General features: G+C 38.0%; 1 protein-coding gene across 7 annotated transcripts in view; it reads left to right on the forward strand.

Annotated features, from left to right (window-relative positions):
* CDIN1 (CDAN1 interacting nuclease 1) overlaps positions 1-16,684 on the forward strand; it is a 212,744-nt gene that overhangs the window by 77,524 nt on the left and 118,536 nt on the right. For all 7 annotated transcript variants that reach the window (XR_014261218.1, XR_014261219.1, XR_014261220.1 and 4 more), the window contains exons 6-7: positions 14,855-14,934; positions 15,284-15,333. Coding sequence is in view for 3 of the 7 variants with exons in the window: in XM_082452509.1 (XP_082308635.1) it covers positions 14,855-14,934; positions 15,284-15,333 (130 nt within the window). In the remaining 4 variants the exon portion in view is untranslated. The remainder of the gene's footprint in view (positions 1-14,854; positions 14,935-15,283; positions 15,334-16,684) is intronic.

Here is a 16,684-nt window from a genome sequence, read left to right on the forward strand (position 1 = left end):
ATCCCAGAGAAAAATGCAAATTCCTTGTACAAAATGTACCAAACCAGCCAGTATGCTTCTCTGGAGCTGAATTGTATAAATTGTCAAAACTACTTTGCTTTGAATGGCTCTTCTTTGTGTTGTCAATATCCCTTTTTGGGGAGATAAAGATGCGGGGGGGGGGGGGGAAACTTGGCAGGGTGGGTGATGATAAAATCTGTACTATACCAAATAAAAGGCATCCGCATTTAAACAGAATTCCGGTGTGCACTGAGGTGGCAAGGACATTTCTCAGTGCCACGCTCTTGCCTTTTGTATAGAGTAAGGAATTCAGAAACACAAATACGCACATACGGTAAAAAAGGGAACTGGGGGTTTAAGAAATTAAAAGAAGGTGAGAATGAGATTTTTTTTTCCTGAATAAAATGGAATTCTTTTCTAGTAAACACACACACACATACAGAGGATGGGGGTGGGGAGGTTAAGAAATTAGAATAAGGTGAGAATGAGATTTTTTTTCCTGAATAAAATGGAATTTTTCTTTAGTACACACACATGCCCCACATAAAAGAGTATCTAATTATGAAAATGCTGCCTTCCCCTTAAAAGAAAAAGCCATATATATTTCTCTTCACCTTACCATGATCTGGCCCGTTAGGCGAGAAGGCGCCATCTAATAAAGGCTCCTTAATAAACGTATGCTTGTGGTGTTGGAACCTGCAATGATGCAGAGATGTTCAAGTGTTATTATTTACTGCAGTGTTTGCGCAGGACGGCGAATCCTCTGCTGCAAATGGCATTACAGCTGTGATGAATGAGCATTAGGGTAACTCATTTTAAATGTGCTTGATTTATTAGCGCAGGGGTCTCTATTTCCAGCAGGTCAATGCTTTACTGAAACACACAAAGTCATTGTCAAGGTCAGCCTCTTTATGAATTTTTTAAACAAAATGCCTTGATCACATAGCAGGTCCTTCATAGAAAGGAAAAACAGAAAGGAATAGCTTTTGCAAAAAGATTTCTTTTAAAAGGCCAAAGGCAATGTTGGTCAAGCTTCAATTATGATTCCTAGTAAGACAAGAACCTTAATGTTCACTGTTTGCCTTCGGGGATGTTTATTACACACAACTATTTTGCAGAAGCAGCGTCAAATCTACAGTATAAAACTACCATTAGGCAGAAAAATCAATCAAAATGCCATTAAAGTGGAATAAGTTGCCAATATTGCTGATGTGGCTGCAGGTCCTTTGATTTTCTTTCAGATTATTAGGCACAGTCTAGTAGTGACTTTGTTAAGGGAAATGAGTGTTGTTCAGAAGTAATATGTCTCTTGGCTTCATAAAGTTTGTGGCCTCATATTTCCCAGTTTATTGATTATCCATTATCATTTGTCATGAGGCGTCCTAACTCAAGGGGAAAATATAACTCTCTTTTTCTTGCTGAACAGTAGTGCTGTATAGATCTGTAGAAAGGTATTTCAGATGTACCAATCTTGGAGAAAAATGAGCAAAGAAATAAAGCAGTGAGTGTGCCTTCCAGGTCTGAGCAGTTTAAAGGGTAGATTGCTGACAGTACTTTGTTCTCACATCAACCCTTTTTCCCCTCATAACACAGGAACAGGAAGAGAGAAGTTCATGAGGCCACTGAAATACCCCAAGCTCTGGGTACCGCAGCTGTACATGATAATCTAAACGCGAGTGTTCTTTATTATCCCCGGCATAACGGCGCTTAATTTATAGATGTTTTTGGTTCATATTCATTTTTATTGACGACTATTAAAATTCCTTTTCTGCCAAAGTCAGCAAAAAAAAAATGTAATTAAATGGTTCTTTTAATTTACACTTAATTGCTACACTGTAGAAGTAATTTCTTGAGTTCTTAAAAATGTATTAAGTTCCTCGTCCCTTTCTTCAACTTGTTCTGCTGACCAAGGCCACTGTAGAAAATTGCCAAGGGTACAAAATGTATATCATCGGCTTTCTTTGGAGTAGTTTCCAACACTGGTCTGTCATTTGGGGCGTCCAAAGGTGATGCATACAGAACAAGCATGGCTGGTTACTTTCCTTGGGAGACTAACTGCACTTCTCTCCTAACACACTTTGTTTCCAGAAGCCTCAAGAGCTTGCAGCACGACTCTTTGTACGCCGGATCTCTCACTTTGGCACAGTATTGTGCTGCCATTGTGCTCGGTGGACTTGCTGAAAGATTAATTACAACTGAAGAAATGTATCTTTTAACTGTCTCATTACATAAAGAATTCATAGTGAAGTTAACGTCCGCATAATTTAATGATATACGGATTTTAATTACATAGTACACTGTTAATTGTACAGCTATTTTTAGATCAGGCTACTAACTTGTTCATTTAAATGAATAGCTCATTTGCTTGAGGGACAAAAATAAAGGTTTTCTTGAAGACCTAGGGAATTTTGAGACCTCTGTAAAAATATTCTTACCTGGTAGGATATCTTTATGGTATTTGTCTTTCCTTAAAATGAGACTGACCTGTACTTTACCTTCATTGCTTATTAGGTTGTCTGACACATAGAATTTTGACCCTTTTTTTTTTTTTTTTTGGTAATTAATAAAGTGTAAGAAAGATCTCTGTGTTGGATAACGGGCAGGAATTGAATAGCTGTGTTTTCCTTGAAAGTTGTTGAGATTTTTCTCGAGAGAATTAGACGCAAGTTATTTCTGAATAGAAGCCCTGTCCCTGGCTGTAATTAGTCACATGGGCTTGGTTCCCAGGAAGTGTTCCTTTCAGTGTACTGAAAGTGTGTGAATTTTCATATTGTCTAACTTACCTTGAAATTCCATCTCTGCTTCCCCATTGACCGTTCTCCTAAAATTTAAGAAATCTAACGTTTCGTTTGTTCTTTTCCCATTAGATTAGGGAGCCTGCCAAAAAAGAGCACAGGTTCATGCCTGAGTACCATCTCCCTTTCCATGAATCTTTCCAATCCTGGGCAACACTTTTAATGACTTAGAATTAACTGCTTTCTAATTATGCACTGCGGCAGACACGATGGTGTGGTATGGGTCTTTGCCAGCAAAGGGAAACATGGGAGATATAAATGAGCAGGCTGCCAGAGGGAATTATTAGAAAGGCTTCTTGAAGTCATCAACTTGCAAAGCAGAGACTTATCCCTGTCTCACTGACCACTACAAACTCGGTCGTACCACCTGCAGTATCACCTTTAAGAGCATCCATTTTTCTTTCTTTATATAACGTAAGACACTTGTGATCTTGCCAGGTTTTCTAGCTACCCCAGCAAATTTTGGTAGGTCTTTGCTGCCATTAACCTTCTCCCCTGACCTTGAGTTGGAGTCCTCTCTTTACCTATGACCCAACTCTCAATGTCATCTGACATGCAGGGCCCCAGTAAGACAGGAGAGCTCAGCTTCATTATGTGGCCCTATATTTGCTCTACCTGGAGCGCTAAGTGTCTTGAAACTTTAAGTGCCAATATTTGAATTGGAGGGACATCTAGGAGGGAGGAAAACTTGAGGTCAATTCTTATAAATATGATGCCTCAATCTGGAACATTTCACATTACTTTTGAGTACCATGGGAATAGTGCTGGAGAATAGCCAGGTAATTACAAGCCCAACTGGCTGGTACGTTCATATCATGGCTCCACCACTAACTAGGAGTGGGACTTTTTGGGCAAATTATGTAAATTCCCCATGCCTCAGTTTCTTCATATCTAAGATGAGGATAGCCACCTTGTGAGTACATGCTGAGAATTCAATGAATTAATGCATGTGAAGGGTTTAGAGTGGTGCCTGGTACACAGTAAACACTCAGTAAATGTTGGCTGTTATTCCTTTGCAGAAGTGGACACTTGTTATAGGGTAGGCTGAGTAACCCCCCCTTCTTGAATGCTCAGCTGACTTTGTATAGTGTTTCTGAAATTAGAAATTTGGGTACATTTACAGTTTTACCATATCCACATAGTGTGCCACATGCACTAATAATAAATATGCTATATTTACCTGATATTTTTTAAATGTCATTTATTTAATTATATTTTCAAAGGGAAATTTATAATTCCACGTTAAATAATAAACTGGACTTTCTTGCCATAAATAGAAAGTACTTGTAAAAATAACGTATAACTGTTCAAACAATTATTTTGTGTCCTAGTAAAGTCACTTCTCCTATGCCAGTGTTAAGCCCTCTTCTCTTTGGGAGACATGGCATTAGATGTTCTCAACACTTATCTAAAGACCCATTGTGTCCTATAGCCTCTTAGTCTACATTTTCTGAAAACAGTTTTTTAAAAAGCCTACTCATCTATAATAATAAAAGCTCAAATTAAGTCAAATCCATTTTAATACCTAAAAATTGCTGTAACAGTAGGGAATTGGATTTTGAGTAGTTCGTTAATAATTCGGTCAGCAATTTATTGAGTAGCTATTTGTGTAGAGCAACTTTGAGGTGATAGCTGAGAAATATTTTTGCTTTTAGGCAGCTTGTCAAGTATCCTGACACAAGCAGTTCCTTAGTTGTCTTTGTGAACCATGCATTCTCAAAGATGGTGATATGGCATAGCCAGATATCAAGTATATCTGCGGCATTAAAATTTCATTGGGGAGCAGTTAAGAAAAAAACGTCTGAAAGTGTCCTGAGGCGGCCATGATGAAACAAACTAAAAAGAGGTGAGGAAAGATTGATGTAGACCAGACATAGGGCCACAATGCAATCTGAAACCTTACAGCTTCAGAACCAGTAATAAACTTATAAGAATTATTTCTCATCTTCTTGGTGTGACCACAGGATTAGCCTAACCCTCCATGTAAAAACCCTCAGGTGTGTAAAGATAACATTGAGGAAGTATGATATCTTTTTTCTGTACTGTGCTAAGCATTATTTTTTTCCTTCAGATTTTGTTTTCTTTGGGCTATCATGGTTTCAAGTCTTAGCATCCTAATCAATCTTCTGTCAACAGGTGACAAAGTAATATTTAATAAAGTGCCAAATGATCAGTAGACAATGAGTTCACTGCACCCCACAATATGAGGGAGAGGAGAACAAGAAGAATTAAGGGAAAACTTTACTGGAGGAGGTGAGAATTGAACTGAGCTTTGAAGTTTTGACCAAGGGAAAGATTCAAAACAACATTCCAGATTTGGACAATGGAGTCTGGGGTGGAATTAAATATGTACTTGGCATTAACCACATGCTGAATAAATTTCTGTTGAATGTTTGTTCGTTGAATAAGAGTTGATGGTGTATAATGGCTGTAGAGCTGCAAGTTGCCTGAGACAAGAATCTGATCAGTGTGAATATTCATGCTTTGGAGACATCTTCCTCTTGTCCTTATGTAATACTTTTTTGATGACTCTAGTTCAAGTTATTTCTTACACAATTATGTGCTAGTTAGAGAGCAAAATTGTAATTTGTCCCTATAGGGTTCCCTAATGTTAAAAGATATTTCTTATTCAGAGTGTCAAATGGGATCAGACTGCTTTAGAGATCACTCCTGTGCTACAGGAGAGCTAGCGAGCTGCCTGGAATTCTCGAGAGGAGTAGTTCCAACTGCAAGAGAAAGTAGGCTCCTGTAGGCCACTGGCAATATTGAAATTGTCCAGAAAAGACACTGGCAAGCCAGGTCCATGGAGATGTAACTTGAGACCTTCATGACCTTGATATCCAAAAGCCTTAAACCAGCACTTGAAGAAGAGATTAAATTCTAGCTGGTATTTTAGGCTTTGCCATTCTGGAGCTCAGCCTCTGGAGCAGCCAAGTGAAGAAGCAGAACTCCTGGTGTGTTTTGGGAGCAGCTGTCTTCCCCATCCAGCTTTTCAGCTGCAGGGATTGTTTTTTTTTTTTTTCTTTGTTTGTTTTTTCAATGGAGGGAGAACCAGGTTCTAACACCACTGTGCTGTCTGCACTTGAATTTTCCTTCCAAATGACCCATCTCATCTTTATCCCTGTATCATCCATCCCTCACTTCATCTTGTTTTCACTCCTGACTGCTGCTATCCAGTGTATAGTCAGCCCCATGCTGGCTCACTTATCATGCTTAAATCCATTTGTGACGTCGGGTTAGAGGTCCCATGTATATATGGTCTTGTCTTTGTTTCAGTCCAGGTGTAACCTAGGCAGATGGCACTCTTTGCAGTAGGCAGGACTTCCAGGGACCTTAAGAGTGAAGATGATTCACCTGCTTGTTTGCCTCGGTTCCTTTCCGCAGTAGCTGGCCACTTATCTGAGCTTACACTAAGGAAAGGAAGAGTTATAAAAGTGGGTGTGATGTTACTGATTTGGGCAAAGTTGCTACTTGCTTGATTGCTGATGCTTGAAATGCCCTGAGCTGGAGGGAAAAAAAATCTGTCTGTCTCTTCTATGGTTATAGGCAAGACTTAAAATAGAAATCCCCCATGCAGCGACAACACATTAAGCTTAACACACACAGAGGTATAAAGGACTTCTACCAGGTATAAAGGACTTCTACCAGGTTCTTTCCAGAGAACAGGTTTGATTCTGGATTGTGCACTGAACACACTGAATCCCACAAGGGGGCGCGGCAGGGGAGGGGTGTAAGAAGGGAAATTCTGGCATTGCCTCGTTTTGCCTGTTGAATAGACTCACTTCTGCTGTCTCTCCAAGGCTGTGGCAACATGTGCGTGGTAAGAGCAGGCTCCTGATTCATTTATACCTCATGAAGTTTTTCTTTTTTTTACCCTCTGGACCATAGAAAGTAACAAATGATTTTGATGGTGTGATTTTGGGAGGCAAAAAGCAGGCCACACTGTAATCTAACACCTGCCAAGGCAACAGCCTAACAACTGCAACATCCCAGGTCTCAAACAGCATGTTAGTGCTTTTTGTGTGTTATTTTATTTCATCTTCACAACAACCCTACAAAATAAGCACCAGTGTTAATGCTCTTTTACTGATGAGGGAACTGAAGGTCACAGAGATTAATTAACTTGTTGATATGACACAGCTAGCAGGTGGAAGGGCCAGGCCTCAAACCAAGTCTATCTGATTCTAGACTCAGCACGTAACCACTGTTCTGTGCTGCCTCTCCATTTGAAAACATTATAGTGCATAGCTTTGCAAGTTTACCTTTCCTTTAGAAGGCATGTTTTTCCTCTTTTGAGGAAGATGTAAAAAAAAAACCATGGTCTTGTTGTATGATATCTGAGGCTAGGTCATAAGAAGCCATAAGCTTCTGCCTGGTTCCCTTGGGATGCTTGCTCTTGGAACCTACCTGTCAATTCAAGGTTAAGTTCAAGCAGACTTCAGGGAGGTCCAAATGGAGAGAAACCAAGGCGCCTCTCCCACAGTTATAGCTGACCTCACAGCAAGCACAGATTTGCCAGACCTGAGTCGTCAAGAAAGTGAATCCTCCAGCACCCAGATAATCCACTCCAGTTAACACCACACAAAGAGAAGCTGTCTCCATCGAGTCCAGCCCAAATTGCCAAATAAGGAGCATTTTAAGAAATTGGTGTTTAAAGCCACCGTCCCCTCCACCAAAAAAAGATATGGGTCTGTATTTGAGAAGCCAGTGGAATTGATTCTCAAACCTGCAGAAACAAGTTGTTTTGTTTCCCAAGCCTGTTGATTAGCACCGTGCTTTGGCCTGTGACATGGTAGCAGCCTTTGGAGGGGTCAGAGGAACAATTTATTTCCTAGCCACCAACGACCATTCTCCCATTTCCCTGGCCTAGCCAGACACCATGCAGCAGAGAGGACTTCACGGGTGATTTAGGTGGTTCCATTCTCCAACCTACCTGCATATTTGCCACCTGCCCTTCTCACTATTGTTTGGGGCTCCAACTTCATGGGAGGACTTTTTTCTTTATATATTTATATAACTTTAACTGCAAAAAAAAAATTAACAAAGAAACAAGCTTTCCCTTGAACTTCTTATTAAAGAGTTTCCAAAAACTTCAGCAACATAACAGAGTGAGTTTTTGTGGCTGGGCTACGTTTCCATGACAAAGACATAGAAATGATAGACCAAAAAATAACAAAAATCTTTTTAAATACATAATCAAGTTCAAACAAAGGAATTCAATCTATAGTTACAAGAAATGGAGAGAGAATATATATTCAGAGTGGTGAACAGGGGCTCACACTGTGTAGGTCCATAAGATTTTTTAGCTTTAGATGTAGACATAAAAGGCCGGGGCTGGGATTTTTAACACCCCATAGGGAAAGATGTGCAGCCAGGAGCTGGAACTGAGCTTCTACATATAGCCCAAACCATGAAAAAAAGGGGTAGGAAACTCCACGTGCGTAGAGAAAATGTAAGGAAGCTTGCTTACTGTGTATGGACTTGGGTTGTGGAGTATTAGGAGAGGAGAGAGAAGTTAGAAATAGGGCAGCACCATTTGTGGGTATAGGTTCCAATTTGCATTCTTATTTACTGCAGGAAGCCTGAGCTAAGAAATTAACAATAAAACTAGTCTCTGCAAAAGTATACATGAAACTACTTGTCATGGTTATTTCCACAGCACAAGTCAAACAATTCTTTCTGAAAATAAGCTCACAGTAAAAATTTACAAAGCAAGTAAGGAAACCACCACCGTAGGGAAGATAGGTGAGTAGGTAGGCAGGTAGATAGATAGATAGGTAGAGAAATCGTATACTATGGACTAGAGATGAGAAAATGAAGTCACTATAAATTTAATCTATAAGATGACATTTATAAACTAAAATTAATATATAAGCTGATTGAATAAAATGAAAGACTATAGGGACTTCCCTGGTAGTCCAGTGGTAAAGAATCCTCCTTCCAGTGAAGGAGATGTGGGTTCAATCCCTGGTTGGGGAACTAAGATCCCACATGCCGCGGGGCAACTGAGCCCCACGTGCCACAACAACTGAGCTTGTGCGCCTCAACCAGAGAGAGAAGACCTGTGTGCTGCAACTAGAGAGAAGCCCACACACCGCAACAAAGACCTGACGCAGCCGAAAAAAAAAAAAAGGAAGACTATAACTGAATAAATGAAAGAATAGAAAATAGTGTGAAAAACACGTTTAAAAATACAAAAATAACGTTTAGAAATGAAATAATTGTCATTGAGGTTAAAAGCTCATTAGATGAGTGAAGTGTTGGATTAGACAAAAAAAAATCAAAATTAGAAGAATTAGATTAGAACAAAAGTTATTGAATTCTAGGATGGACCTAAGGAAAGTAACTTTAGTGTGTGTAGCACAAGAGATGAAGAGAGGGGAAATATAAACACTTTATAGGGGTAGGAGATAAAATAAGACCTAAAAGATGTCTAATGTAAGTGTTCCAGAAAGAGAATGGAGACCAAAACTATAATGGCTCATTTTTTTCAAACTGGTTAAAGGCATTTATCCTTAGACTTGTGAAACATAGCTAATTCCAAGCAGGCTAAATAAAAAGAGCCATACCCAGGTGAACAATGATGTAACTATTGAATATCAAAGAAAAATCTAAAAGCAACCAGAAATTAAAGACAAATTACCTATATAAGGACTACCATTAGACTGACAGTAGAGTTCTTATTTGTAATAGATGTCAAGAAACAATGGAATCATATCTTCAAAGGGCTGAATCTTAGCCTGTGATTCTGTGCCCAGCTATATTATCATTCAATAGTGAGAAATAAGTAGAGATATTTTCAGACAAGGCAGAACTAAAAGATTTACTACTCAGTGATCCCAGCTGAAAGAACTAATAAATGAGGTGCTTTAGTAACAATATCCAATTTTTGGATATTGAATCCAAAAGTAGAATGTGGAATTCAAGAAGCAATGCTGAAAAAGGAAACTGACAAACATGTTGATAAATCTAAATAAGCATTGAGTGTTTAAAAAATGTTTTTAAAAATGGAAAGAGACTATATAAGTGAAGATTCTCCAGAGAAACAGAACCAGTAGGATTGTGTGTGTGTGTGTGTAGAGAGAGAGAGAGAGACTGATTATAAGAAATTGGTTCACATGATAATAGAGGCTAATAAGTCCCAATATCTACAGTTATTCAGCAAGCTGGAGACACAGGAGAGGCAATGCCAGTGGCCTAGTTCCACTCCAAAGGCCTGCAGGCCTGAGACCCAGGAGGAACCAGTATTTTAGTTCTAGTCTAAAGGCAAGAAAATACCAATGTCCCAAGTCAAAGGCAGTTAGGCAGAAAGAATTCTCTTCTACTCAGTCTTTTTGTTCTAGTCAGTCCTTCAGCTGATTGGATGAGGCCCACCACATTAGGGAAGGCAATCTGCTTTACTCAGTCCACCAATTCAAATGTGAATCTCATCCAGAAACACCCTTACAAACATCTAGAATAATGTTTGACCAAATGTGTCACCCTGTGGCCCGATCAAGTTGACACATAAAATTAACCATCACAAAGACTAACTAGGAAATTGTGTTTACAAACAAGATGGTTGAACAGAAATAATAGGCACAGTAACATGGAGGCTGATGAGGAACGGGGGCTTTCTGATTGGAGTGAGTGCATTCTAAATTACTTATACTCAGAATTACAAAGGAGGTATGATTAGATTAAATATTGTTCTGTTTAAATTTTTTTGAGAGGACTACTAAAGAAGTAGATACAAAGTGTATTACATTCAAGTGACTAAAGAGAGAAAGGGGGCATAAAGAAAATTTAATCAACTAGGAGGTAGTAAAGGAGAAATGGAGAAGGGAAGAAAATGGTTACCAGAACATGGAAAACAAGAGGGTAGAGATAAGTCCAGATGTCTCAGTTACAAGTGGATTAAACTCACTTTTTAAAAAGCAAAGATTTTCAAATTTTATTTTAGAAAATCTGGCTAAATGTTATTAATAAGAGTCAGGCCTAAGACTTAATGGTACAATGAAGTTTAAAGTAAAGAAATGGAAGACCAGATATATCAGGCAGATACTATCCAAAAGAAAAGTGGTGCAGCAGTATTACTACTAGGTAATGTTATGTTTAGCACAAAAAAAGAGATTGAGAAGGTCATGACTTGATGCCAAAAGACATAATTTCTAAGAAGTATATGTAAAACAATGAGTTTGTACACCCAACAAAATAGCCTCCTAATATAGAAAGCAAACATTGACAGAATTATGTGGAGAAACTGACAAACTGACAGTAGTAGTAGATTAGTTCATACCTAGTTTGGAAAATATTAATAAGAATATAGAAGATTTGAATAATACAATTAAAAACCTTGACATACTAGACATACCTGAACTCTGTACCTCAGTAGGAACTTCAGTGTTTTTTAAGACATATAAAACATTTATAAAAATAGGTTCCATATAAAAACACAAAGGAAGTCAAGCACATACTTCCAAATTAAAATAAACATCACATACATTGACCACAATCTGATCAAATTGGAAATATAAAAAATGAAATGTTTAAAAGAATTTATGAATCAAAGATTAAATCATAATGGAAACTACAAAATATTTATAAATGACAACAAAAATTATGGCATGTAGGTAAAGCAGAATTTAGAGGAAAAATTATAGCCTTAAAAAGTATGTTAAAAGATTAAAAATGTATTTAATAAACATAGTAAATTATTAAAAGGATAAGTGTAGCAAACTCAAAGAAGAAAGCAGGAAACAATGATCACAAAAGGATAAATTCAGTGTAACTTGAAGAAATGGAGCAGTAGAGAGAAAACAAAACCCAAATTTGGTTTCTTGAAAATACTAATAAAACAAACCAACCTCTAGCAAGACTGATAAATTTAAAAGTTTACACAAATTAATCTTAGGCTATCCAAAGTTAATTTAATTGCCGATCCAGAAGCTAAATCAGAATGGTGGGACATGGATATTTATTATATTAGGCTCCTGCCTTCTTTATGTTAGAAATATTCCACAATAAAAAGATCATATTCTTTATTTAGGCATTATGCCTTAGTCCAGGCATTGCCTATTGCCTGTCTTCTGTGTAGTGTGCTTTAACAGATACCAGCTCTCCTATTCTTGTACATCTTGCTTCAAGTGACTCATGCATTCTTGCTTTGCACATGCTTGGTAGATAGTTGAAATCCCAGCAGTTGAAGCAGTGACAGGGTTAAATTGTGAAATCAACAGAATGAATACCTCTAGCAAAGGTTAGGGAGAACAAAACTCCTGTCTACCTATGGTCAAAATAGGTGGATGTACTTTGGACAGATGTCATGGCTGGCCTAGGGACAGCTTCTGTGAAAGGCATAGGCTTCCGTGAGGGTTCATATCCCCGGCCATCCCAAGATTGTCCAATTGCCTTTCCTTATCTGGTGTTATTATTCCTCCTTTTGGCATTTCCTAAGCTTCAGAGTATGTGTGTAAATGTATGCTTGCACTCTGGCTTGATCTGAGATGTAGACCTCCTCAAGCCTGAGTGCAAAGACCCAGGCATGGAGGGCAGGCACGTCCTGCATCTGGAGCCTTGGCCTGCAGTTCCTGTGTGTTAGCACTTTTCTCTCGTGCTCTGAAAAATGGCAGGTTGCAAGAAGAGAAAAGAGCTTTTTTTGAGTTTAAAATGAACGCGGACCCAATACATAGTTTTTACTATTCAATTTAAAATCACTGACTTCCTCTCGCAAGCTTCCTTTGATTTGAATAGTGTTCTATTCAATATATTCAAACTATTTTTTTTAAGTTTATTGGCTATGATTCTTAATTCTGGTAAGCACACTGTTCTAAAGTGCATATTGTGAGGAAAATTATGATGTCATCGGTTTCTTTTTCCTTTAATATTTCCCTTTCTTCCCTCATAAAATAAATGACCTAATTTTTTTCTGTCCTAGGGTATTGTCCCTCTTCTTTTTTAAAAAGGGCCTTTGTTTTATGATTTTAGCAATGAGTTTGCATATAGTTTGGTATGAGGTCAGTAATTTTCCCTAGAATAGCACTTTTGGGTATACTGTCTGGTCATTTAGTCATCTTCTTCTCACATGGGTATGAGAGTTAGCAGTGTAGCAACTTAGCAATGACCAGGTGCATGTGGAGAAGGTGCTTTTGTTCCCTTGAGACACTGATAGCGTCATGGGTACCACAAAGGAATGTGTCTGCCATTACTATCCGGTGACTGAGTGGCAGACCAGAGAGAGTGCAGCCCCTCAGGGAAGGTGACCCAGTGCATGTGCCATTGCTTTGTTCCCCTCCTACTGGCCTGGCCTTAGAATTAAGTTGGGAAAACAGAGTGAGTTTACCGGGTACTTTACTATCTATTTAACACTATTGTTGGAATAATCTATTCTTTTATAATAAGACAGTTTGCTGCTTCACATTCCCAATGTGTGTTCCACTTATCTACGGTAATGTCTTTCCGAAATAATTGAGTCTAACTTAAGCTTACATGAGGCAAACGCTTAAGCCTGGTTTGTTTCTTATTATTACTTAAACTTTAACAAAATAAATAACAAAAAAGCTGTTGTAGCTGTTTTCTCTAAGGACTCATGTAAGAACCTTTAAAGGTAGTCAGGTCAGATAACATTATCCCTTTCTGCAGAGGAAGACACTGAATTTGAGAGGCTCGATAATTTGCCCGGTTGCAGAGCTGGGTATAGGGATAGGGCTGGATAAGATTCCTCCAGTGAAGAGGATCTTTTTTGAGACTCCAAATATGGCCTCTCCACTTGCAGTGCAAACACGTTTATAAATGGCTATTAACTAGGTAACATTGCTATAAACATGCAGTTATGGAGCTAAGAATAGGAAATAATTAAAATAATTGCACTTCATTTTTTCTTTGTGCACTCCATACTATGCTTAAGTGAGAAAGATGTCATTTCCTTATTTCCTTCCACAGAATTCACTAACATTTATCATATCTGTCAGTGTTCTTATGGTACTGAACTTGATAAAGAACATCATAATCTAAAAAAAAACGTTAAGCCAAAAATTTTCTCAGAACCTGAATGACATAGGTCTGTGGTCTATGTTCATTCTGTTTAACTAGATAATTATCCAGTATGCATTTTAGTTTGTGCTTGTAGGGACCAGACCCTAAGCTATTTTGGTAAATGGGAATGATTCCACTGGAGGACTTGAAAGAATTGGTTCCTAAGCAACACCTGACTTAGCTTCCGTCTAGAGACTTGCCTTCCTCCCATGCTGAGGAAGAGGAGTTCTGGCCACCATGGCTTCTGCATGCCTACAGTAAACAGTGAGGCCAGGATCTCCTGCCTCACTTTTCAAAGGGTGTGATCTGATATAGCATCCCTCGGAAGATGCCTCCCATAGTCCCTTCTGTTGCAGTTCCCCGGGGTAAGGTCAATTTAATTTGCGACTGGGTGTGATGAGACGTTTTGGGACAAAAATTCATATATAAATATAAATGTGGGTGTGTGTGTGTATATAGTCTTTTCCCTTGTTTAAGATTCGCTCAATTGTCAGTCAGTTTTACCTACTTTCCTTACCTGTGAAATGGACATAACATTTCGTGGCAGTTGATGAGAATTATTTCAGAAAGGTTTAGAATTCAGAGACGCTTTCTCGGCTGAAAGTTATTTTTTATTGACGTCATTGAAGTCTTTGAATCTGACCTGCCTTCCCTAAGCTTTCCAGGTACATATGCTTGGTTATAACATACTTACCTGCAAAAGGTAAATATTTTCTTTTCTGATTGTTTTTGTTGTGGTTTTTATTTCCCCCAAGCGGGCTTTTCCAAAGCTAATTTATCTGCAAAGAGACATATGCTTTAGGTCGGTACTTGTTAATTTACCTTGGAAAAATTAGGTCATCTTCAAATCTGGCAATGTGGCTTATAAACTTGGCAAAATGCTCTAATTAAAAGCGTCCCGTAGATTTGAAAAAAGGAAAAAAATGATTAGTATCAGTAATGTTTTCATTTTCATGCTTTGTGTATTTATAGGTAGATGTCACTTCTCACGTTGTATTAAAAGTATGTTGACTGTCTGCTAACAGTTCATCTCTTTTCTTCTGCAGCCTCCAAGTCTGTTATAAATAGTATGCTACGGGACCCTTCTCAGATTCCAGATGGAGTTCTAGCAAATCAGGTCTATCAGGTATTAATCACAGCTGTCTATTTTCAGTGGCAATGCTGTTATCTGCCTAGCAGAGTAAAGGATTTTAAACCTCATTTAATTACTGTCATCATAAACTATCACTGAGGTCAGGGTGCACCATAAATGGCAATGCAATATTTGCGAGAAGAGCATTTCACTTTTTAATAGCTTGCTTTTATAGTGAATAAAAAGGATGCAATTTTTGTTTTCTGTGATTAAATCTGAACAGTCTTTTGATAGCTTTTTAATTTTTTTTTTAAGAAAAGGAATTACTGCTTTTAGGATACTGTTTAACTGCAACAGTTTTTGTAGTCACTCATCCCAGACCCCTTCTCTTATTTGTCTGCAGTGCATCGTGAACGACTGCTGTTATGGACCACTGGTGGACTGCATCAAACAGTATCCTTTCCCGTAAAATTTTAGGTGCACAATTGACGAGCTTAGACGCAGTGGAGGAGATGTGTCTAGCTTTAACCTGACATAAAGTTCTGCTTCACAAAACACATTTCATACTCTTCTATTTTATATTCAATCAACTGGAGGGTCACTGCAGACCATTCTTTTCTACAGCTTAAAAAAAAAAAAAATCACATAGGCCCCGGGAAGATGTCAGTTCAGCAGTTGCACAGTCACAGGCTTATTTCAAACTGCTTGGTTTTCAGTGAGTTTAAAGGTACAGAGTCATGAGGCAAGTAACACATTGTCTTGGATGTCTAACCATCCCAGTGAACATTTTTTCAAAAATAACACATTTCTATTTAAAATGAACCAAATTTAGTTGAGAATAAATTTTGAGCCTGGAGTTAAAGGATGATGTGATTAAAATGCCACCAGAGACCATCACATTTTAAAGGGCAGTAGGTTCTTATTGCTTAAATGTTGATTACAATCTGAGCTCTTGCTTGGGTCCCTAATAAACATTTTTAGAGAAAACCAAGCTAATTTTTCCCTCTGGACTGAATTTAAGGCTATGAGAACAGATGTCCAGTCATTCTTCATTAAGGATATTGAGATTACTAGAGTTAATGCTTGCTTCTTCGAACAGGATTTGAGTGGACAGCAGCTAGACTTGGTGAAGGAGGACATTTTTAATCAATACCTTTAGTAGTGTTGTGGCAACACTAAGGATATTGGCAGTCCTTGGCTCAAAAAGTTTATTCAAAAAGTAAATGGTTAGCCATTTTTTAATGGGAATCATATCTATCTGAGTCCATGAGTCTCATATTTCTTAATAATATAACATGCCCTTCCTGGGTTTTGTTAGCATGGGTGGCATTGCGACCAGTTGTGACTCGGTGATTATCAGTCAGGAGGCTCTTTGTTAGACGCCCTTGCTAGTCGTTGAGAGAGAGAGAGAGAGAGAGAGAGAGAGAGAGAGAGAGTGCGTGTGTGTGTTTGTGTGTTTATATTCCACCTTGTTTCCTAAAGGCTTAGAGTCAGTGAAATTTTTGTAAAAAAATAAAAAAAAAAAAAGATTCGTTTTCTTTTTTTCATAAAGTTAACCTTTGAAAAATAATCTTTTAACAGAGCCCTCTTGTAAGAATATTCAGTATCTATGTTACAGCCCTTGGTATATTTATTCTTCCACTCTAACTTCATCTATTATATTTATTAATATATAATATTAATATATTATAGCCCTTTGTATATTTCTTATTCCAATCTAACTTAAATTAATAAAATTAATAAAATCACAGCATTGTCATAAACTTGCCTCTTTAGACCAAAGTGAAACTATACTTCTGTTTTC

Source organism: Balaenoptera physalus, assembly GCF_965194825.1.
Source record: "Balaenoptera physalus genome assembly, chromosome: 2".
Lineage (NCBI taxonomy): Eukaryota > Metazoa > Chordata > Mammalia > Artiodactyla > Balaenopteridae > Balaenoptera > Balaenoptera physalus.